We start from the raw sequence: 25,143 nt of genomic DNA, 5'->3' as shown, positions 1-25,143 counted from the left end.
GATGGCTCCTCTCATGTTTAAAGAAGGTTTTTAGCTTTGGCGAGTTCAATACAGAAGTTTAATTATTTGTCAAAATCAAACAAAAATGTGATAACAAAATGAACATGTTAAATAACAAAGACATTAAATATCTATTTATAAATATAATTGTCGAAATCAGTAGCATTTATCTATTATATTTTACTGGGTAAATCTTTATTAAAGTAGCTAAGTCTCTAACTCAATATCCTCCAAAGTTTTCCACATTGAAAACACGAATTATTTATCAATTTAAATCAACATTGGTGTTGTGATCTTACTGGGAAAAGGTGGACGTCTGATACACACTATTTAAGATAAAATAAACATTTACCATTGGTACACGAATCGTGGACCATAATGCGTTTCTGTGCAATTTATAACAAGGGACTCGGAGAATGAGGCTAGTGTCATATTCCACAAGTCATGTCAAACGCTGAAACCCACGAGGTTGGACAGGTGACCCTACTCCTTGTCACGTACAACCGGGGTAGTCCATTTATAAGTGTTGTAGTATAAAAATCCTACCTACCCGGATTGTCCATGGCGCATGTCGGTCTCGCGATATTATAGTCCGTGTCTCCAAGGATATCATCATATCTTAGAAACGATTTAAGTTTATCAGGTAGGGGCAATAACCCTACATTAACCCACATATTGGGCGGACCTAGCGATCCACAAATCACATTACGGGTTATACAAACAAGTGGCATAGGAATTGAAGCAAGTCTTTGTAATGATCTTAGACAACCGAAAGCCAGTTCTTCTAACTGTCCGTTGACGACATTCACATCACGTGAGAGACTAGGATATGGCACCAGATCGGAAGCTATATTTGTTAAACTGTTTACATCCACCTGGTTATTAAAGTCTACAGGCAGCTGTGAGAGTCTACCGTGTAACTCATGGTTATTTAACAAGTTAGACATGTACATCAAGTAGAGTATGTTGATATACTGAAATAATATGTCATTATCTAGTTCATGATAGTTTTCCAGATGTAGCTGTGGGGATATGAACTGTGTTCGCCGACGATACAAATGCGCTATACCATACTTTATTACATGTTTAATTTTTATGATATTGTATTTAGTCTGATCGCATCGGTAAACATGCCAATTTAATGCGCTTAAACAATTGCAAAAAGTCAGTTCATGGCCATTTTGGAGTAAGATCCCCGCCATGTCACAGTTTGCTGCACGATATGCGACATCTAATAACGACCGACCATCCCCCAAAGCACCAAAGGGACTGGCATATTTACTGTATTTTTTAACACGCTCAATATCTTTATGTATCAGACAAAAATATATGAAAGTTGGAAATCTGGTCTGATCGTGGTTTTGGTGCAGAGCAGCTTGTATTAATGTGTCCACCATTACAAGATCTCCATTACGGTAAGCGTGTGCTAATAACCAGGCTTCGACAGGCATGCCGTGTTGTATTAAATTTTGGACCGATTTTATCTCACTATTACTCACAGAATATTCCATACATTTCTGTAAAAACGTGTCAACCATAATAGAGTCCCCATAACCATAAGTCCTGTCTACTAACGAAACAGAATGAGAATCAAGACGTCCTTGTCTTGAAAGTAAAACACATGTAATAGCTACGTGGCGAAGAGTTATAGCAATGTGTAGTGCTGTTTCATCTTTCTGGTCAGTGAGGCTAACATCTATACCACTATCCACAAGCAATTTAACAACTTCTAAATGTTCAAATGTGACAGCCAGGTGTAGTGCAGAATTTTTACATCGGTTCGTCTTATTTAATTGGCACCCACTGTTTATCAGCAATCGGACAATTTTTACCCTCATGAAAGGTGTGGGGCCAGTCCCCTTGTCCCTGTGTTCTTTATTGACAGGGGAATAATCATTATTCCGTAACACATCTACACAATTTGTATGATGATTCCCGACAGCTATAAGCAGTGGAGTATTACCATATGAATCGGTATATTCAACGTTGGCTCCACGTTTCAGCAAGGAATCAATGCTATCATAATCACCATCCTTACATGATTTCAACAGTGCTTTACCTAAAGCGATTATATCCGAATCGCCATCCTCACATAAAGTCAACAGTACTTTACTTCCACTATTTTCCATACTGCTTATATTGTTTCGTTTCACAGATCTTCACTCTCTACTGCTGTACCAAGCACCTGTTTAGAGGAATATATGACGCCTCTTTGTCGGATTACGAATCTAATGAAGTAACCGTGGTATTATAACTTGAAGCGTCCTTTAATTCCGAGAAATTAAAGAAAAGGGTTGCCCGGGCAAGCTGACATTCTGGAGGCGTATGTAGATAACAGGAACCTGGATTGAAGACCACCTCAAAACTTCTACAAACAAATATTCGCGTCAAAAGGTGGTTGTACCATAGACCTTGAAATAGAAAACAAAATAAACACCGTTACTAAGGACCGAAAGCTAATCAACTTTTTCAAACCAAATCTGTTTTTCTAATTATATTTGAAATGTCAAAATACCACATTACACTAAGCTTACGCCCGACTTATACCACATTACGCTAAAATCATATCCAATATATACACCCAACTTATACCACATTGTGCTAAAATCATATCCAATACATACCACATTACAGTCAAATTATATCCAACTTTTACCGCATTACACTAAACTTATATCATACTTATACCACTTTACACTGTTGTTGCTTAACAACGACCACATGGCAGACGACCACATTATACTCAAATTGTATCCAACTTATACTATATTACGGGAACCGCAGTGGCTCAGTGAGTAAGACTTTGGATCGCTAACCTGGAGGTCCCTTGCCGAGAAAGTGCCCCCCCCCTTTGTCAATGGTACATGACGGAAGGACTGGCGAGCGACAACGTGTAGTCGTTGGAATGGAAGGAAAAACCCGAGACCCCGTGTACACATTGTTATGCACGTAAAGGAACACTACGCAGTTGGAATTCTATATTAAAGTAGGCAGTCTTCTTTAGCCAACAGTAGGGCATTCAACCCCAAACAATAAACTTATACCCAACGTATACCACATTACTAAATTACATTTAAATTATACACAAATTGTACAACATTACACTCAAATTATATCCACTCAAATTATATCCAACTTATACCACATTACACCCAGATAGTATTCAACTTACTCTTAAATTGTATCCAATATATACCATAATACACTCAGATTGTATCCAATATATACCACATTACACTCAAATTGTATCCAATATATACCACATTACACTCAAATTGTATCCAATAAACCATATTACACCCAGATAGTATCCAACTTACTCTTAAACTGTATTATTAAAACTACTAAATAAAGAGTTTTACTTGTGCTAGAAGACGTTCATGTAGACTAAATATTTGTTTTCCATGTTATATCGGGGTATTCCCCTTTCTATTGACGTCATACAACGTGACATAACCTGTCATCCCAAACTTAGGGGTTTGGGATGGCCTAGTGGTCTAGAGTGTCACGCTTCGACCTCTAGTTGGCCGGTCACCTCTGGCTTGCGGCTGTGGTTTCGATCCCAGGTGTGAGCGTATGTGGCTTGGAGATAGGGGCGCCTTCTCAACCTCGTGGGTTTACTCCGGGTACTCCGGTTTCCTCCCACAGCAAAGACCCCTGCGCGTGCGCTAAGATAATTAAAATGAACTTGTCTGCGATATCACCTTCGGTGGAAGCGGACGTTAAACGCTAAGAACAACAACAGCTAGCTCCGCCTATAATGACGTATGACGTAGTTGGATCGCTGCGTGCAGTTTGATAACCTGTCTCTATTGATAGTGTACAATTCACGTGACCTATCCTGGTATATTGAATAGATTCATTCAGTGATTATACATTGTTAATATATAAATGACGAATGTAAGTGACGTGTACAAGTTACTATTTATAACTAATATGTATACAGGTAATATAACCTCCATAACACGATACCTTACCTAGTAGGTAATATCACGTGTATAACACCATATCTTACCTGGTAGGTAATATAACCACCATAACACTATACCTTACCCGGTAAGTAATATAACCTTCATAACACGATACCATACCTGGTAGGTAATATCACATTTATAACACGATATCTTACCTGGTAGGTAATATACCATATCTGGTAGATAATATCACGTTTAATACTCTACCATACCTTAGTTATTTTCCATTAAACGTATGGTATATTGTGTATACATAGAAAGGAGAGACACAGTCGTCGTACTAGAAAAATACTGGATTCCCTGACAAAATACCCATGGGGCGCCCACTGCACCAAACTGTAAGGATATCACCAACTGGCAACATGTCGACTTAATAGGGACCTTTCGCATCGGTACGAAAACGAACACGAACATATGTCCGTTTACGTTTTCGTGTCTTCTAATATGCGGTTTCGCAATCCTACGTACGAAAATAGCTAGATGGCGTTAATTTCAAAATGGCAGCGCCGATGTCTTTAGAAGAGCTCACCCTTCTCGACTTAAATTTTGATGAATTTCTGCTGTATTCGCTATCAGAATCCACAGAAACAACATACGATACTGATTGCAAAAAAATTGAACTAGAGAAATTTACTGATGCTCAATGTGCAAGTTATTTTCGCTTTTATAAGACCGATATTCGTCGTCTTGCGAATGCCCTGCAAATACCAGAGACTTTCATCTGCCCTAATCGAGGTGTTGTCACTGGGATTGATGCTTTTTGTATGTTGTTACGGCGCCTGGCTTATCCAAAGAGACTTGTAGACCTGGAGCCTTTTTTTGGAAGACCCCAATCGACTCTTTCTATGGCCATCGAACTGGTTCTTAACCATATTTATTCAACTTGACCAACCATGGATTACAAATCGTCTCCAAAACTATGCTGATGCTGTACACAACCATGCTGCTCCCCTAACCAATTGCTTTGCCCTCGTTGATGGAAATGTACGTCCATTGTGCAGACCAACGCTCGATCAAAGGATAAGTTACAACGGACACAAGAGAATACATGCGCTGACATTTCAATCGATTGTAACCCCAGATTGCATGATTTCAAATATGTTTGGACCGATGGAAGGAAGGAGGCATGAGTGTGCTTTGCTAAGATTCGGTGGAGTAATGGAGCAGTTTGAGGAACTTCAATGGCAGGATGGTAATGGACTTCCATTTTCTATCTATGGGGATCAAGCATACCTAGTACGAGACTATCTACTTTGCCCTTTTAAAGGAGCAAACCTTACTCCTCAGCAAGCATTATTTAACAAGACAATGTCTTCTTTGAGGGAGTGTGTGGAGTGGCAATTTGGAAAGATTTTAACTTTATTTGCCTATCTGGATTTTAAAAAAAAATCGGAAGGTACTCCTGCAGCCAGTAGCCATGTACTATTTGGTTGGTGCTTTACATACAAACTGCCACAAGTGTCTTTATCATTCACAAACAAGTGATTATTTTTCAGTTATACCCCCAAACCTGGAGGAATATTTAGCTTAGTTTCAGTAAATACCAAAGAGAGAGAGAGAGAGAGAGAGAAATGGGGTTTAACGTCCACTCGACACAAACTAGGTCATTTCGGGACTAACAAATGGTTTAATTTTATTTCAATAATTCGCTCGCGCGTAGGGGTCTTTAGCAGTGGGAGGAAACCACGAGGTTGGACAGGCGACCCTACTCCTTGCCACGTACAACCGGGGATTCGAAATCACGCCAGTCGACTCAATGACAGACTTTATGATACAGCGCGCGCACGCTAACCATTCAGCCATCCAACCCCCCAAATACCAAAAAACAGAATGGTTATTAATATTATGTTTATTAAAATAGAAAATCTGCATCTGGCTTGACAGGTATCACGATAGAAAATAAAATCATAAAATGTCGACATAATCTTTCTTTTTGATTTTAAAACTATTTTTGTCAATCAGCAGAGGTATCCAGAGGTATTCCCTGATGTTACAAAATTGACCAAATAAAACTTCAACATATTTGAAATTAACCCAAAACTTACGCATATTTTTGGACGGTAGCCTATCATATTATTCTGAAATATATACAATTATAAAGGCTTTAAAACTGTTTAACAGTTTAATCACACAACTGTTCTTGTACTACATAGATTTGTGTCTTGTGAATAAATAAAAAATTGATTTAAGTGTCCTTGAAACGCTGCATCATCTGCAACATTAGCTGCATTACATTTTCTCTTTCTCTCCCCTCCAATACCAAGCTGTAATTCTTCTTGACAAAGTTTGACTTCAGCCTCATGCTTTTCCCTCAGAAAGTTCAGTATGTCATCTTTCATTTGTTTTTGTGCCGCGAAGGGTTCCAAAATCAATTTCTTCACACTTGCCATCTAGAATGGAAATTTATAGGCATTATTTAGATACTGATGTTCCATTGTTATTTTAGGGCTCAGAACAAATAGTAAGTTTTAAATTTTTTGAAAAACTGTTAGACGGGGATTTTGTCGAAAATCAAATGTAGGGTGTGGAATTAACCCAGCTTAGCCATTAGCCATCCAGTATGAGGGAAATTTTGCTCGGACAGCAACGCTTCCGTCTCCTCCTCATCGAAATCCAACTATCTTTCACATCCAAGACAATGAGTATACGGTTGGATCTAGATTTCTCATCTCATCCGAATCAACTAGCCCCGTTCATTTTCCTGTCCAGTGCCACTGATAAAGTGGAAACCAGGCTGGAAAATACGGAGTACTATCTCAGCTAGCACTGTATCACTGGGATCAAACCCTTGACTCCGTGTGTTAGTGCACCAGCGCCACGCGTACTGCACCACCAACTCCCAAAAAATGAGAAATAGGTTATTGAAAATGAATCTAAAAATAATCTGGCTAAATAGATGTCAATCACAAACCTTCAGCACTTTTCAGAGATTCCATGGCTGCCTCACGGATAAATTTCCCCTGTTGTTCTTTTACTTTCTCGTTCTCTTTCTCATTTTCTTTGTCTATCGTTTTCTTCTGTTCCTGGTCAGATTCCTTGCTGTCCTCTTGCAAGGCTTACAACTCGGTTAAAAGTCTCTCCCTTTCTTCAAACTCCTCCTCTGCAAATCCTGAACTGCAAATAAAACCCCAATACTATTAATTTAATTGATAAATATCAGACAAATATATCTGTAAGCAAAAGTAGGACTATGCATAAAAATATTTAGTCGTGGGCTTGTGTCTTTTCGACATAAAAAAATAAATGAGGAATCGATAGACCCATAATCTAAAGATAATGAAAAATGGCAATAGGCCGACTTACGCCTTAAGTGAGGCTATCTCTTGTTTTTGAAAACTGTCAAAAGTCTTGTAGTTCTCTCTTTACACTGTCGTGTTTCCACATAAGGCCTTATTTACATGTCGACAAACAGTCTCCTATTTCGGAGCACCGCCGTGAGCGTAAGGATTAAGACTGTAAACCTCGCGCAGTAGAACTGCATCTAGAGCAGGATAAAAGTAAACAGTCTGAGTCTGTGATCCTTGATGATGAATCTGAAAAGAATAATAGTGTAGCCTTTTAAGTAAATGAGCCAATTGTATTCGAATCAACTGAAATCCTGTCAATCAGAGTATAAATCAATAAATCAATAGGCTAGGGAAAAGGCCTACTACCCCCCCCCCCCCCACGGCTTGATAAAGGGGCCCTTTTTCATAAACTGATTATTTAGAAATACAGATCTAGATCTCGATTCGATATTTTTTTTTTTTTTTTTTAAAAGTATTAGGCCTATTCTATTCAACTTGAATTAAACCTGCCGCTCCATGAACTTCACGGTTTTTTGGCAGATGTACAACGAATCAAGCAGAATATTGCATTTGAGGCAATTTGAGCACATTCTACATACTCTACACAATCAACAATATACACAAGGCCTCAAAAAAGGTGAAAAATTCAATATATGAGACAAGAAACATTTTCGTTTACGTACCTACGTGAATCCCGCCACAATCGCTACTACTTCTCGTTGACCGGACACACGTGTACGGCTTGACGTCACAAGTACACACAAATCGATGACGTTTTCGTTTACGTATTCGTTTTCGTACCGATGCGAAAAGTCCCTATTGTCTGTTTCAGTGACGTATGTGTTAATTTAATGCGAACGGGTGTGAGAACATTTAGATACTTAAACGACCGCAACCATTTTCATGGGATCAAAATTTCAAACTTATTATGGATGCCGTAGAGGACTACGCTAGATCATGGGCCAAGAGGGAAGATGTTATCTCGGATACTCTCTCTGATTGGACTAAGTCTATCAGTCGTTTACTTAAACGAAGAATAAACATGCAACGTTTGTCAGGACTAAGTCTATTTTCAATGATGTTAGCATTGTTGAAAATCTCAATGCCTTGCATGACAAGTATGTCATTGTTCCGGCTGACAAGGCGTCCAATAACATAGTGTTTATATGTAAACGACATTATTTTGACTGTCTGTTCAAAGAACTTAATTTCGGGAAACCAATCGACAGTGCTACATATAAACGATCTACTCTTAGTAAGGATGAAATTATATCCAATCACAAATCTGTACTCACTTCATTTGGTACTCCGTGTGGGGATACCTATACAGATTTGCCCTTGTTATATTGGATACCTAAACTACATAAAAATCCCTACAAGCAACGTTTTATAGCAGGTTCATCCCGTTGTTCCACAAAACCACTTTCAAAAGTATTGACATCTATACTAACGGCTGTTAAAGAGGGTATTCAAAAATACTGTGACAAAATATACTCTCGTAGCGGTATTAATCAAATGTGGATATTGAAATATTCCAAAGAATTACTTGATGGTTTGCAATCTAGATCCCTTGCTTCAGTCTCATCTATTCAAACGTTTGACTTTTCTACTTTGTACACCAAAATTCCCCATAGTAAATTAAAAGCCCGGTTTAAAGACATTATTCACAGTGTCTTTTCGTCTAAATCAGGTACTGCTAGATATCAATATTTAGTTGTAAATTACAATTCCACATATTTCGTTAAGAATCACAGTGATTCCAAAAACAAATTCACGGCCATCAAGATAATTCAGATGTTGGATTTTTTAATTGATAACATCTTTGTTGAATTTGGAGGGGAAATATATCAGCAAGTGGTTGGCATTCCCATAGGCACCAACTGTGCACCTTTGCTTGCTGATCTGTTTCTCTATTCTTACGAAGCCGATTACATACAGACGCTCGTAAAAACTAATAAACGATCAGTCAGACTTTTTAATTTCACTTATCGATATATCGATGACGTTTTATCACTTAATAATCCTAAATTTAGTGATTATGTAGAATTCATATATCCTGATGAGCTCGAAATTAAAAACACCACTGACAGTGACAATTACGCTTCCTACTTGGATCTGCGTCTCGATTTTGACAATTGCCATAAACTGAGTGTTAAATTGTACGATAAACGTGATGACTTTGACTTTCCGATTGTTAACTTTCCATTTATTAGTAGTAACATTCCAATATCACCAGCTTATGGAGTGTTTGTGTCTCAGCTAATTCGTTACGCGAGAGCTTGTTCCTTTTATTCTGATTTTTTAAGTAGATCGAGGCATTTGTCATCTAAGCTAAAACTACAAGGATACTTGCGCACTAAACTTATTAAAACCTTCAAAAAGTTTTATGGCCGCCATATTGATTTGATTGGTAAATATAACGTGTCTCTCTCGGCTATTATTCTAGATATATTTAATTGACAAGTATACTATTACTATCTCCCTGATAATGTCTACTACATCGTTAACACAGTTCATCGCGTGCATTTTGCTTACCGATAGTTCATTGGCCAATCACGCTATTTTACCGACATTTCGCCTAATAGTTTGGATGCAGCTATGGCGGGTGTGGCGCCAGGCAGGGTAAGCTTGCTCTTCCGGACACCTGTTACCACTGTTTGTCGTGTATTTTGTACACGAGGAGCAGTCCATTTGCTGATTACACTATTTTGCTTGAAAACACTATTTGCTTATAACGTTTTTTAGGACTTCGAATTCTGTCTTATGGTTTGGATTGTTCGTACTTGGTTTTATTTTATTTCTTGCGATTAAAAATGTTTTGAGAGGGATTTAAAGCAAACTATTAATTTCGTTTAAATATTATTCTAGTCACACAGTTTGTACGTGGAAAGGCATCTTTAATTGTTGTATATACATGTAGTATTGTTTATTAGAACGGAGAACAGTTTGCCTTTACCCTGAAGATCTTCCACCACTTTGTGACCGCCTTCACTGTCTTCTCTAAAACACTGTCTGATGAATTTCAACTTCAGACATCTTTGAACATTTTCGACATCGTCTCCTAAACAATGGCCTATACTACATGTAGATCTGACTGGTTGTAGTGGGAGGTCATGTCAGGGGTACGTGCGGATTTTGGCCCTATAACGCCAGGCATTGATTAATCAATCAACATTGACGTTTCTAGTGGTTTATCCACAGTTCCGTGCATCGGACGCCAAGAAGTCGCCGTAACAGATGGTTTCATTGGATAATCCCTCACGCTATCTATAACGCAGGTTATACAAAAACTCTTCCAGATCCTAGTTTAGTACAAATAAAACGAAATACTAGTTTAGTAAAGGCAAACAAAACGAAATTTTGAACTATAAAAACGAAACGAAATAGGATCTGTGTTTTTATCAGATTGCTAAACCACTTACTTGATTTTATCCAAAATGTATCGGATGCGATGCATATTCCAATAGAATCATCACTAGTTCACACCTGCTCCTTTGTGCAATACCGTGTAGAAATTTTGAATTGATAGTATCGAAACATAGTTATTGATCCAATAGATTGATGGTAGTAACCGTTAGGATTTGAAAATTAATTCAGACATTTTCGATGAAACCAAACATTCGAACTAAAGATGGCACTGCCTTTACAATTTAAAACTAATGCCATTTATAATCAAACTATGAAAATCAAATCATTAATTCTTTCTTTAATAGTCTTTTCAAACTAAACATCACAATTATATATGTAAGCATTTATTTAAAAAAAAACACTCCTTGCTCATATAAAAATAATTAACAAGAATAAATGATTCAATGTTATCATAAATTAGCAGTTACTAAATTTGAGAAAACTATGGCGTCTAAGGGAATCTAGAAAACCGATTTAAATAATAATCCGTATTCAATTCACCACACGATACATGAATTTGTTTTTGTAGGTGATGGCGATTTAAATAATGATCCGTATTCAATTCACAACACGATACATGGATTTGTTTTGTAGGTGATGACGATTTGAATAATGATCCGTATTTAATTCACCACACGATACATACATGTGTTTTTGTAGGTAGTGGTGTTTTCTTATTAGCTGACAAATACTTAATATAGGCTTTGAATTTAAAGTCTTTGTTTATAAATATGAAATCCTACTAAGTATAATATCTGGTGATTGGTTCTATATCTAATATATGATAATGTTAGAGTTTATACATCAACTATAACATAATATCAGAGTTTGTACAATATCTGGCGACTGGTTCTATCAACTATTATAACATAATATCAGAGTTTGTACAATATCTGGTGATTCGTACTATCAACTATTATAACATAATGTTAGAGTTTGTACAATATCTGGTGATTGGTACTATCAACTATTATAACATAATGTTAGAGTTTGTACAATATCTGGTGATTGGTACTATCAACTATTATAACATAATGTTAGAGTTTGTACAATATCTGGTGATTGGTACTATCAACTATTATAACATAATGTTAGAGTTTGTACAATGTCTGGTGATTGGTACTATCAACTATTATAACATAATGTTAGAGTTTGTACAATATCTGGTGATTGGTACTATCAACTATTATAACATAATGTTAGAGTTTGTACAATATCTGGTGATTGATACTATCAACTATTATAACATAATGTTAGAGTTTGTACAATATCCGGTTATTGGTGCTATCAACTATAGCATAATGTTAGAGTTTGTACAAGATCTGGTGATTGGTACTATTAACTATTACAATATTTGTTCTATTATTAACCAACTTTTGTTTAAAACAATATTTTATTCAGGTTGTCTGAATGGGATTGGGGAACAGGCTTAGGCTATGTAAAATCCTCTTATCTCCTGGTATCTATTAAACTGTACAATAGTCTGCTGGACACAGTTCGCAATGTTTAATACGAATTTTACATCAAAGCAAATTTGTGACTTACCCGGAACTAAAACAAATTTAGTTTCATGTCAGTAGTAAATATAAAGGTTTGAGTATATACATTCTTCCACCAATCCATATCTTTGCTGATTTGAAATTTAGATTCCCATTTATTCTCGTTTTTTTTTAAAACATTTCCCACTGAAGTTAAAATTAAGTTTACCATTATTATATTTTTGTGATAAGCTTTATTTTGGTAGCCTAGCAATTTATGAAATTAAGTTTTCAAACGTTATATTATTGGAGAAATGCAGATGTTTGTAAGATTCAATTAGTTGGCAGATGACCATAATGTAGCAATGATGGCTAACTAATCTAAGCCTACTCCTATATCTCCCGTTATCACAAAGGCAATTTACCTGTATTTATTATTTACATATAAAAAACAGTATACAACTCCTTGCTAGCATCTTTGGTTGGTCAACATTCGGGGAGTTGGATGGCCGAATGGTTGGTCAACATTCATGTAACCATTCAGGGTTTGTCGTTTCATTCGTGAGCATGGTTTCAACAAATTCCATCACAAAGTTCCCGAAGACTTCCGAATCTGTGGCTACATGTTAAACACGTTCTGAATCTCAAGCATCGACAGTTCCTTGTGGAATTCCATTTAATGTTGTGGCACAAAAATTGTATCGGAACGAAATTTTCATGAAGGATATCTTCATATCTTAGAAACGATTTAAGTTTATCAGGCAGGGGCAATAACCCAACATTAAACCACATATTAGGCGGACCTAGGGATTCACAAATCACATTACGGGTTATACAAACAAGGGGCATAGGACTTGAAGCAAGTTCTTGTAATGCTTTTAGCGAGGGACTAAGATATGGCGCCCGATCGGAAGCCATGTTTTGTAATTTGTTTACAATTACATGGTAATTAAAAGCTATAGACAGTTGTGAGAGTCTATGATGTAACTCGTGGTTTTTTATTAAGTTGGACATGTACAACAAGTACAGTATGTTGATATTCTCAAATACGCAAAGATCTACGTCGTATTCAAGACGTATTTTGGGGGGCATGAACTGTGTTCGCCAACGATACATGTGGGCTATACCATACTGTATTACATGTTTAATTATTACGATACTGTGTTTAAAGCGATTGTATTGGTTAAGATGCAAATTTAATGCTCTTAAACAATTGCCAAAAGTCAGTTCATGGCCATTTTGGAGTAAAATTCCCGCCATGTCATAGTTTTCAGCATGATATGCGACATCTAATAACGACCGACCATCCTCCAGAGCACCGAAGGGACTGGCATATTTGATGTATTTTTTAACCCGCTCAGTATCTCTATATGACACAGAATAATAGATGAAAGCTGTAAATCTGGTCTGATCGTGATTCTGGTGAAGACCAGCTTGTATTAATGTGTCCACCATTACAAGGTCCCCATTACAATAAGCGTCTGACAGTAAGGAGGGTTTGACAGGCGTACCGTGTTGGATTAATTTTGTGACCGATTTTATGTCACAATAACTCACAGAATACTCCATACATTTATGTAAAAACGTGTCCACCTTAAATCTGGTGGGTTTGTAATTCTGGTTAAGACCAGCGTCTATTAAAGTGTCCACCATTGCCATGTCTTGTTTACGGTAAGCGTATTCTAGTAATGAAGCAGCAATCATTGGAGTGTCCTGTTGGATTAATTTAGTCGCTGATTTTATGTCACGATGTGGCGCAAAATACTCCATACATTTCTGCCAAACAGGGTTCACATTATCGGAACCGAGAAGTTCTTTTAATACACCGAATATAGCTGCGTTGAGAAGAGTTGTAGCAATGTCCAGTGCTGTTTCACCTTTCTTGTTAGTGAGGTTAACATCAATACCACTGGAAACAAGTAATGTAACAACTTTAACATTTTTAAATCGGACAGCCAGGTGTAGTGCAGAATCTTTAAACCGGTTCGTCTTATTTAATTGGCACCCACTGTTTATCAACAATTTGACAATATCTACATTATTTGCTGCCATCATTAAAGGAGTGTTCGCAGTCTTGTCTCTGTGTTTTGTATTGGCAGGGGAATATTCATTATTCAGTAACAAATCTACACAATTTGTATAATGATTCTTGATAGCTGTAAGCAGTGGTGTATTACCATATGAATCGGTATTTTCAACGTTGGCTCCACGTTCCAGTAACGACACAATGTTACCATAATCACCATCCTTACATGACCTCAACAGTGCCTTACTGTCACTGTTGCCCATGGTGATCGTGGTGGTTTCTATGTTAAATCTCCACACTCCACATCTGTGCTGACTAGTTGTGAGTCTAACACGTGTTGTTCTCCGGTCAATCCAGTAAGCCTGTCACGTCTCTGATTGTATTATTGTTCTAAATTAGAAAAAAAGCATTAAAACGTAAAAATCCAAAACCAATAGCCAATATTATTACTTGCCTGTCGAACTTCGCGGGTTTTCTCCAGATTATCCGCCCCCCCCCCCACTGCTAAAGACCCCTACGTGCAAGCGAATTATTGAAATAAAATTAAACCATGTGTTAGTTCCGAAATGACCTAGTTTGTGTCGATTGGACGCTACCCCCCCCCCCCTCTCTCCTTTTCTATATTTTAGAACAACAATACTGGGTGAACTATAAATGTGTATTAGTGACAAACGCGACCAAAAGTCATCACCCGGGGCGATATTGTTTATACACGGCACCACGAAGTCAAGACTTTAAAAAACGGAAGTAGTATGTGCGGTAGTCTGGAGCAATTTTGGAATTCCAGACATTCCAAAGGTCTGACGTCACACATTCCTAAGGTCTGACGTCAGAGCATTCCACAGGTGTTCTATTTATAGTTTGAATATGGTTATTGTTGACTGAACAATGAGGTTATGAATAATAAAAAAGGTCTGCATGTGTTGTATTCTTTGATCGTGTTTGACTTTTGTAACGAGGGTATGGGGTCCTCGAATTGTTTATTGGAGGGTAGGGGGGAAGATATTTCGCTTTATAGGCAGGTGTGTAGAGGTTACATTGAGTTCACGTCAAGTGTAGCTATACCTGTATTAAGGGACAATGACCTCCGCCATTAAGCTTGACAGGTGATTTTGTCGATTTTGTTCTAAGCCAATAGTTTTAATCTACATATTTGTGACAGGGTGTAGTTAAATTTTGGTTTTAAGTTTCGAAAATCTAGGTATAAAAGGGGGTTGATTACACGTTCAAATGTAGAATTGTTTTATGAAGTTGAAAACAAGAGATTAACATTATGAGTATTGACTTGTATCGAAAGGATATTGGAAATGATTATTTGGTTGTAAAATGTATTTGGCAAGAAGATGTGTGTTATCACATCAGACTGTATGGTTACGGTTTTAAGAGTGATAGATATCCAACACCCAATGGTATCATGTTTTTCGAGCGGCAATGGCAATCCTTGATGAACACTGCCTCAGAGATAGATGAGTATTTACAAAAAAACATTGTAAAGAAATCAGTGCCTATTGGTAATGACGTGTACGTAACGATCGACAACAAATACCCTGGAGTCAACATTCGTAAATTTTGGTGGTGTGAAGAGGAACGAATGCCAAAACCTACCCGAAAGGGTGTTCATTTAAACGTGAAACAATGGGAGGCATTGAAAGTTAGCTTCAAAGAGTTGTGTGAAAATAATTTTACGGGTGAGGAATCACCCCTAGGTGTAGTAGGCTTAGCAAAGGCGGAGACTTGTGTATAATTTCTGTCCAACGTATTTTGTATTGGTCGGTCTGTGCGAACCAATAATATAACGAGTTGTATATATATATATAAATAGATGCCTAACTATTGAGTTATCATACGAAACAGCATGGCTTCACCCAAGATATCAGATGTTTCAGTCGGTTTGACATTGAGTTTAGGGGACAATGATAATACAACCCCTGAAATATTACTGAAGGCTGGTTATTTAGGGTTGAAGCGTAAAATGGTTTTTAAGATGACATTAAAAGAGTGGAGTCGGGTTGTTGATCGTTTCAAAAGATATTTATCCTGTACAAAACCTACCAAATTTGCCATCAACAGTGAGTTAAGCTGTGAACTGGGAACCGCCCGCCAAATGGTTCTGGAGAGAAAAAATGGTAGACAATTGGTGATACCCGAAAAAACCTTTTCCGACCTAACGGGCGTGTCTCGAGTTACAAGATCGTTCAAGCGCGGCCGTTATCATGTGTATGGTTGTTCGCCTGCCAAGTCGGGTCTCGGGGTAAAGGATTGGAGTTTGTTAAAATCTGGACAGGCGTGGCACAATACTCCAGAGGAATGTGTTTCTGCAGCAAACAATGAAGGATGGGACCAGCCTGATTGCTACAGCACGGAAGTACGCGTAGAAGGGGTCTACGCCGAAAATCAACTCATTTTCCACGAGGATCTTGTAGATGCGGAGGAACACGTTACACACCTCGTACCGTGCACCATGTGCTCAAAACCTATGCATGTCAATGACGACCATTACTGTCCTGCCGAAAATATACGTACGTTAGTTGTGCAAATATTGGGAGACATGATCAACACGGAGATTTCAAAAAGTGTAACCGGTTGCTGTGAAGGTTGTCTCAACGGTCGTGGAGGGCAGCTTGAACATACATGCCTGGGGATCGACTATTGGTTCGATGAAATCAACTTTGTGGACTTGTACTTCGAATCCTGTTTTCTAGAGTTGAACAAAGATCGTTTTTTACAGATAGCACGATTCGTCCCAGAGATTCGCGATCAGAGCGAAGAGTTGTTTCTACACGCAACGTTGTATTGGAAACCTCAAATCCTAGAATGTGTTCACACGTTGACTAAAAAAATTTTTTTTATTTTTTTTTATTTTTTTTATGATTATAATTTTCATTTTCTATATGTATTACATTTGTACTTTGATATAATAAAAGATTAAACATTTTTAAATGGAATTAGTTATTTTTACCCCGGCTAACGAAATGGATGTAAGGCTAAAGACCCCATTTACATGTATGATATCAGGGCCCACACAATCGGGTAAGCGTCAATTGGTCAGGCGCTTGATTCTAGAACTACCACAAGTTGTCGATCAACCCATAGATCGTATCGTGTGGTGTTACGGTGTTTGGCAACCTTTGTACGAAGAATTAGCGGGTATCGTAGAATTTGTCGAAGGGTTATCCGCTAGTCTAAACCCCAAGGAAAGAACACTATTGATCATTGATGATTTGATGGACGAGACAACGGACAAAGTATCAAAACTCTTTACCCGCGGAAGTCACCACGAAAATACTTCCGTCATTTATATTGTTCAAAATCTGTTTCATAAAGGTAAACATCACAGGACGATCAGTCTCAATGCCCATTACATGATTATATTTAAGAACCCTCGAGACATGTCTGCTATAACGCAATTAGCCAAGCAGATGTACCCTGGGAAAACTAATTTTGTTCGTGAAAGTTACGAGGACGCTACAAGGAAACCCTATTCGTATTTATTTCTCGATTTGAAGAGTACAACCCCCGACCTTTTTGAGACTTCGGAGTAGTATTTTCCCTAGGGATAACCCCACGGTGTACGTACCAAAGGTATAAAAGCAATTGATTTTCGACTGTACCTACACACAGTTGTCCGAAAATAGATAATGAATGAAATGTTGTTTAATGGCACGTCAGCTCCAACCGGGCTATATTGCGCCAAACATATGATGATGTTACGAGACTAACTAGAAACAAATAATCACATTATCTATATATACATAAATAAAAACAAATATCACAGTAAATATCAAATAAAACTAAATATAAACTTTATGTATATATATTTAAAACATGAAGGTGAAAATCAAATATATACAATTAAAATTTTCGATAAAAATTTGTCTCTTTTAAAAAATCTAGCGCTTTACTGTATATACCCGGTTGGGCAAACAACTGATGAAGTGACTGGCAACGGTAATGCCGTAATCTTGTATCTTTGAGATGCTTGCACTCAATCAAAATGTGCTTCACTGTCAAAGGAACATGACAATGTTCACATTCTGGTTGAGGCTCTCGCTTTAAGATGAAAAAATGTGTTAAAAAAGTATGACCTATGCGAGAGCGACACAAAACAACTTCATCCCTCCTGTTGGTTCTGTAGGAGTTGGGCCAATCTCCTAAGAGAGGCTTGATGTGATGAAGTTTGTTTGTGCCTGCCAGATCCCAAGACCGTTGCCAGCGGTCATAAATAAATTTTTTAATAACAGATTTAAAATCTGTGAATGGTATTAAAAAATAGGATAAGGGAAGATCTAGAGCAGACTTGGCAGCCAAATCTGCTTGATCATTCCCTTTAATATCCATGTGACTGGGGAGCCAGCAAAGGACAATGTCTTTGCTGATTAACTCGTATAATAGTAGCAGACGATAAATGTCTGCCACTAATGGGTGATCAAGCTGTTTGTTGTTTATTGCTTGTAGTGAGGACAAAGAATCAGTAAAGATTATATATTTTAATATAGATGATGATTGAATGAACTCCAAAGCCTGTAGAATGGCCTGAAGTTCAGCTGTAAAGATGGAAGAAGCAGGTGGAAGGCGGACAGAAATTGTCTCAGATGGTGTCACAGTAGCTGAGGCTACCCGATCATCATCTTTCGAACCATCTGTATATATTGGAGCATAATCACCATATTTAGACCTTAACTCTCGAAAGAGAGACTGAAACACCGTCGAGCTAGTATCTCTCTTTTTATGTTGCGAAAGATCGAAATCGATCTTTGGGGGAGATACAGCCCATGGTGGAGTCTCAAAGAGAGGGGTATTCGCGATACTGTCAAGACTGATACCAGCCTCAGACAAAAGGGGTTGAATACGAATACCGAAAGATGGAATGGCGTTAGTCTTAACAAGATACAAATGTTCATGAAGAGGTCTAAATATGGTGTTAAATGAAATATGGTTTGGAAGTGATGCAATTTTCGTAGCATACTGCAGGGCCAGCTTATCCCGTCTGTTGTGCAGTGAGGGCTCATGCGCCTCGACGTATAAACTGTCCACTGGAGATGTACGAAATGCTCCTAAACTGATTCTAAGTCCCTGGTTGTGTATGGTGTCGAGCTCTTTGAGATAAGACTCGCGGGCAGACCCATACACAATACACCCATAATCGAGTTTTGATCTTATAAGTGCTCGATATAATCGGAGCAAGACCTTGCGGTCTGCTCCCCAGTCAGTATTTGATAGGACTCTCAATATATTGAGGGCTTTCAGACATTTCTTTTTAAGGTTTTTAATATGGGGGATAAATGATAATTTCTTATCAAATATCAGCCCCAGAAATTTGGTTTCATCCACAACTGGAAGGCGTTTGCCATCCAAGAAAAGTTCTGGATCTGGATGTAAACCTCTTTTCTGACAGAAATGCATGCAGACAGTCTTGGATTTCGAAAAACGAAATCCATTTTCGGTTGCCCATTGTTGAAGTGAATTCAAACAAAGCTGCAACTTACGTTCGATTATCCGCATGTCTGTAGAACCATAGCACATCTGAAAGTCATCAACATAGAGAGCCCCGTTTGTACCTGGTTTAAGGCACGCTGGGATGGTATTAATTTTTATTGCAAATAATGTCGGAGATAAAATACTTCCCTGGGGAACCCCCATTTCCTGAGGAAAAGGGTCAGAGAAGATTGATCCCAGTCGTACCTTAAATGACCTATCTTCCAGGAAATTTTTAATGAAGATAGGTAAGCGACCTCGTAGGCCGAGGTTATGGAGGTCGCGCATGATACCATGTTTCCATGTAGTATCATAAGCTTTCTCCAGATCGAAAAATATTGCAACTAAATGTTGCTTCTGGATGAAAGCGTCCCTGACGAACGTTTCAAATCGAACGAGATGATCAAGAGTGCTCCTTTGGGACCGAAATCCACATTGGAGGTCTGCAATCAGGTTGTTGGACTCAAGGTACCAAACAAGCCTTCGATTGATCAATCTCTCCATGGTTTTGCAAATACAGCTAGTTAAAGCGATCGGACGATAGTTGGTAGGATTCGTATGATCTTTACCCGGTTTAGGGATAGGAATTATTGTGGCTTCATGCCACGAAGGAGGGAAATTCCCATCAACCCAAATCCGGTTAAAAAGATCCAGTAAAATTAGAAGTATTGGATAAGGTAGATGTTTTAAAATTTGATAGTGTATTTCATCTGGACCAGTTGCAGTGTCCCGAGCTCGTTTTAATGAATCACGGAGCTCTGCAATGGAAAAACGATCATTATAGCATTCATCATTGCGGGACTTGAAATTAAGTCGCCTTTTCTCCTCTTGATTCTTAATGCCCCGAAAAGCATCAGAGGAGAAATTGGATGATGAATTGAATGAAAATGTACTGGCCAGAGAATTGGCAATATCAGGAAATGTTGTTAAGGTGGTATTATCAACATTCAGATGGTTAACTGATAATGCACTACTTTTACCTTTAATCCTACGAATCCGATCCCATACCGACTTGGATGTGGTACGGGAATTGATCCTTGAGACATAACCTTGCCATGAAGACTTCTTTGCTTGACGTATGGTTCTACGGGCCTTCGCCCGGACCATTTGGTAAGCCGCAATATTCTCCATGGAAGGATGGTTCTTTAATCGTCTCAAGACACGATCACGCTCTTTGAGAGCGGATTTGCACTCGTCATTATACCATGGTTTATTGAAACGCTTTGGTTCAGTCGTGGTTTTTGGAATCGCCTGCTCAGCTACATCTTGTAGTATTGAAGTGAATAAGGTCATGGGCTCATCTGCATCTTCTAACTCCTTTGCATCAAACGAGAAGAGACACAAAGATTCAAACAGAGCCCAATCAGCCTTATGCAACTTCCACCTCTGCGGTCTTTCGACCGGAGAAGGCCCATTATTATCAATCAAGATAGGAAAGTGGTCACTACCACATAGATCTTCATTTACCCTCCATGTAAAATCCTGAAACAGGACCGGAGAGCAAATGGTGAGATCCAGGGAAGAAAAAGAAGCTGTGGCAGGATGTAGATAAGTAGGCGAGTCATCATTTAATAAACACAAATTATTAATGTTAATGAAGTCCGCTATTTGTTTACCTCTGTTGTTATCATCTGGACTACCCCAGAGGGAATGATGACCATTGAAATCTCCCGTAATTATAAACGGGAGAGGAAGTTGTGCAACAAGGTCATCAAGATCTCTGGGATTAAGATGTAAACTTGGTGGAAGATATACAGAGCAGAGTGTTATAGGAATATGCAAAGTCACCCTAACTGCAACTGCCTGTAAAGGCGAGTTGAGGGTGACTTGACTCTGAGGGATTTCTCCATTAAGAAAAATAGAAATACCCCCATGAGCTCTACCGTCACCAACTGCGTGATGATGGTAACCAACAAAATGTCTAAAAGACAAAGTGTCAGAATTCTTTAAGAAAGTTTCCTGTAAACAAATAGCTAAAGGATTGTATTTTTGAATTAATAATTGAACTTCATTAAAATTTGGTTTTAAACCACGACAATTCCATTGAATAATGGAATTTACCATTGTCAGGGAAATTTAATTTTTGGCGGCTTACCAACGGGGTCCATATGGACATCCGCTATGGTAATGTCGCCCATCGAAGCATCCCCATATTTATTAAAGAGAAGGATAGGGTTTTGTGAACCCTTTTTATCCCTCTCCCGCAACTTTAAAATTTTTTGTTGCTTCTTTGAAAGCACTGTTCTCTCCTCTGAGGATGAAGTACCCTTAAACTGCACCCCTGACCCAGTGGACCTGGGACCAACAGTATCAATTTGAGAAGTACACAATGGCGGCGCCCCCTTGCCATTTTTAATAGGAGTATTGGGAATAGTCCCAATAACTCCAGAAGGAGGCAAGGAGGATTCATCCTCATCGGGTATCAAAGCAGTGCTTTGAGTTGAGCTCTCAGATATATTAGAGGAACTCGAGGCCCCTTTAATATGCTCCGATGTAATATTTTTAGGTTTTTTCTCTTTACGCGGCCAGGTTATATCTGTCTGAACAGATATGGATCTAGTAGATGCTTTAACAACACTCGAAAAAGTTTTCCCTTGTGGTGCAGTGGGAAAGAGTGAAGAAAGCTCTACTTGCTTCTTAGCATCATAGTATGGAATTTTCCGTTCAGATATTACCTGTTGAATTCTTTTCTCTTTCTGCCATACTGGACATTCGCGAGAATAAGCAAAATGCTTACCCTTGCAATTTATACAGCAAAACTCAGCCTGACAGGCATTGCTCTCATGACCATCAAGGCCACAGCGAGCGCAGGTGTCTTTGCCTCTACAGACGGTTTTGCTGTGTCCAAATTTCTGGCACTTATAGCAGCGAAGAGGATTGGCTATGTAAGAATCAACAGGTATATTGAGATAACCTGCCTTGAGAGTCTTCGGAATGTCGGGACGATTAAAAGTGAGGATGTAGGTGCTTGTTGGAATCACCTTGTCTCCTCGACGTATACTTATTCGTTTAACGTGTTGTACACCTTGAGGAGAAAGGTATTCTACCATCTCATCCTCACTGCTGCCTTCAAGATCCCGACAGCGAATTACACCTCTACATGAATTTAAAGATCTATGGGGAGACACCTTGATAGGAATGTCTGCTAATGTTGATGATTTAAGCAACATGGTAGCATGTTGCTCTTTAGCGCATTCTATCAAGAGTGCTCCGTTCTTTAATTTCTTAATAGCTTTAGGCTCACCAGCTAAGCCAGCTATGCCCTTTGCTATCAAGAATGGTGAAACTTTCGATAAATCCTTAGAGGGACTCTCAATCAAGAGAAACCTCGGCCAAGATTTCAATACCTTACTTGAAATATTAAATATATTAGAAACGTCCTCTGAATTAGGACGTTTCTTGTTTTGATTTTTATTTATTGGGGTTGGGGGGATTGGGGAATCCATGGAGTATTATTTTTTATGTTTCACCCCTCGTCGTCCCCCAGGTTACTGCCCTGCCTACCAGGGGGAGGACTAGCACGGGTCACCAGTGCATGGCCTCAGGGCTCGAAGAGGGGTATACTCAAGCCAGAAGTAAAAAAAAATACTTTCCAACCTGATTGACCCAAGCCGCCGCTCTGTAGAATGTACTAAGGACACAAAGGTAAGTAGTATGCTGAGTGAATAAACAACAGAGCATTAAACTGGAAAGGGTACATTCTACAAAGCTAAAAACGACCAGAGCCGATTGATCAGAGTGGGCCACTCTGACCTCCCGTCTAGGTGAACCATGGGCCAAAGTAATGTGTTGCAGAGAAAGGGCTCGCAAGCCAAATCCCCACTCAATTACCAGGATTCCACTCTCCACCGACACGGGTCGCAACGCACGGCAAACACGTTGCCCCATTACAGGGATCCTTTTAGTCGCCTCTTACGACACGCAGGAAATACGAAGGGTATATTCTTATCACCCCCTACACCCCAGGGGGGCCGAAAATAGATAATGTATGGTCTAGATCGTCACGCCAAGCTATTACAAGCACTCAAGCGGGTCAAACCAAGACAGCGAATACATATTATTAAAAACGCAAGTAAACCAGTCATTGACGCATTGTGTGAGTGTTGTCTTAACATCTTGAAAGGGAGAGTTCGACTCTCGGCATACCACAAGAAACGATTGTCGAAACACAAACGTAGTCTAAGACATTTAGCGGACCGTAAAGTCGCCCTGAAACAGAAGAAAAAAATCCTGCAGAGGGGTGGATTTCTTGCTAGCTTGCTAGCACCTCTGGTAGGGATTCTAGGGAGTGTGGTACCTAAAATATTCGGGTTGTAATGGAATTTACTAAAAAGATGGCTCTAGTACCCGAGAGTTTGCTGGAAAATTTGCAAACACCTAAACCCCAGATATTACAGCCACCCTCTGTGAGAAAAGTTTCTGAATTAGACGTCGAAATACGACGCATCCTCGAGGACCCCGAAATGGATGAAAAATATTATCTAAAATACTTAATCATTCAATATTCCATTATTTTGAAAATAAAAACCACACAAAAAATGTTTAGGAAGCAAATTTCTGAGCGTTAATATCCCCGTGAATAATATTATCTAAAATACTAAATCATTCGAGTTACCGTATATCCCCAAAACCTGTAAGAAATAAATTAATTGTTAATTATCATCCTAGTTTATACATGCAATGTGTTCATTTTATTGTATTTCGTACTTGGTCACTTTTGAGAGTAAATAGCAGTTTTATCAATAATTTTCTCAAATTGCATCAATCACACACCAAACGTCAATTGTGATTAGCTTATCAAACGGGGGGGAAATTTGTTGCAATAAGAAATACCTATATTCAGACATTGATTTACTATAACATTAATACATCAGCAGTAACTATAAAAAACGTTAAAGGAGCTAAATCGGTAATATTTATGGGACCTAGAAATTGACAGAAATGGGTCGCAACGAATATAATAATGTAATATGAATGTATATAAACTGATTTACATTCAATCGTTTCTGTTTTTACCGTAATTTCTAATCAGTTATGTTCGGCGAAATGCGCCAAAGTCTCAATTGAATGACGATCTTTAGCGTCTGGTTATTCCAGTCTAAACCGATGGTATTTATTGCGCATGCTCTCCATATAAGAATATAGCATTGACATGACTTGTGGAATATGTCTAGCCTCGGTCTTCGAGTCCCTTGTGCCAAATGGCAAATGTACCAATGGTAAAATGTTTCTTTTGTCTTGAATATTGGATATCAGAAGCTCATCTATTCCTTGTAAGATCACAAGACCAATGCTGATTTGAATTGACAAATAATTCGTGTTTTCAATATCGAAGATTTTGATGATATTGAGTTAGAGACTTAGCTACTTTAACAATAATTTTTGTAGATATGGAAAAAAAGATATTGATCACATAGAAATACCAAAATTTTTTTAAAGATATGGAAAAAGATGTTGATCACATAAAAATACCAAATTTATATTCCATAAATGGT

At 38.3% G+C, this 25,143-nt stretch overlaps 1 protein-coding gene and 1 long non-coding RNA gene across 2 annotated transcripts; both read right to left on the bottom strand.

The window, feature by feature from the left end:
- Positions 1–45: 45 nt before the first annotated feature.
- On the bottom strand, positions 46–3,702 carry LOC126825513 (ankyrin-2). The gene is made up of 2 exons (XM_050555157.2): positions 3,173–3,702; positions 46–2,411 (listed from the first exon to the last, which is right to left on the bottom strand). The coding sequence occupies exon 2, from the start codon at positions 2,127–2,129 to the stop codon at positions 543–545; it is 1,587 nt and encodes a 528-aa protein (XP_050411114.1). The 5' UTR covers positions 2,130–2,411; positions 3,173–3,702; the 3' UTR covers positions 46–542.
- Positions 3,703–5,900: 2,198 nt separating this feature from the next.
- Positions 5,901–7,625, bottom strand: LOC130013239 (uncharacterized). Its single transcript, XR_008788612.1, has 3 exons — positions 7,278–7,625; positions 6,886–7,088; positions 5,901–6,364 (listed from the first exon to the last, which is right to left on the bottom strand). It is a non-coding gene; the product is annotated as an uncharacterized LOC130013239 (long non-coding RNA).
- Between the last annotated feature and the right edge of the window lie 17,518 nt (positions 7,626–25,143).

The sequence above is a fragment of the Patella vulgata genome, chromosome 6, assembly GCF_932274485.2.
Source record: "Patella vulgata chromosome 6, xgPatVulg1.2, whole genome shotgun sequence".
Lineage (NCBI taxonomy): Eukaryota > Metazoa > Mollusca > Gastropoda > Patellidae > Patella > Patella vulgata.
This window is presented reverse-complemented; position numbering and strand designations above follow the sequence as displayed.

Coding starts and splice junctions, on each gene's coding strand:
- LOC126825513 (XM_050555157.2), bottom strand. CDS start 2,129: ATGGAAAATAGTGGAAGTAAAGTACTGTTGACTTTATGTGAGGATGGC.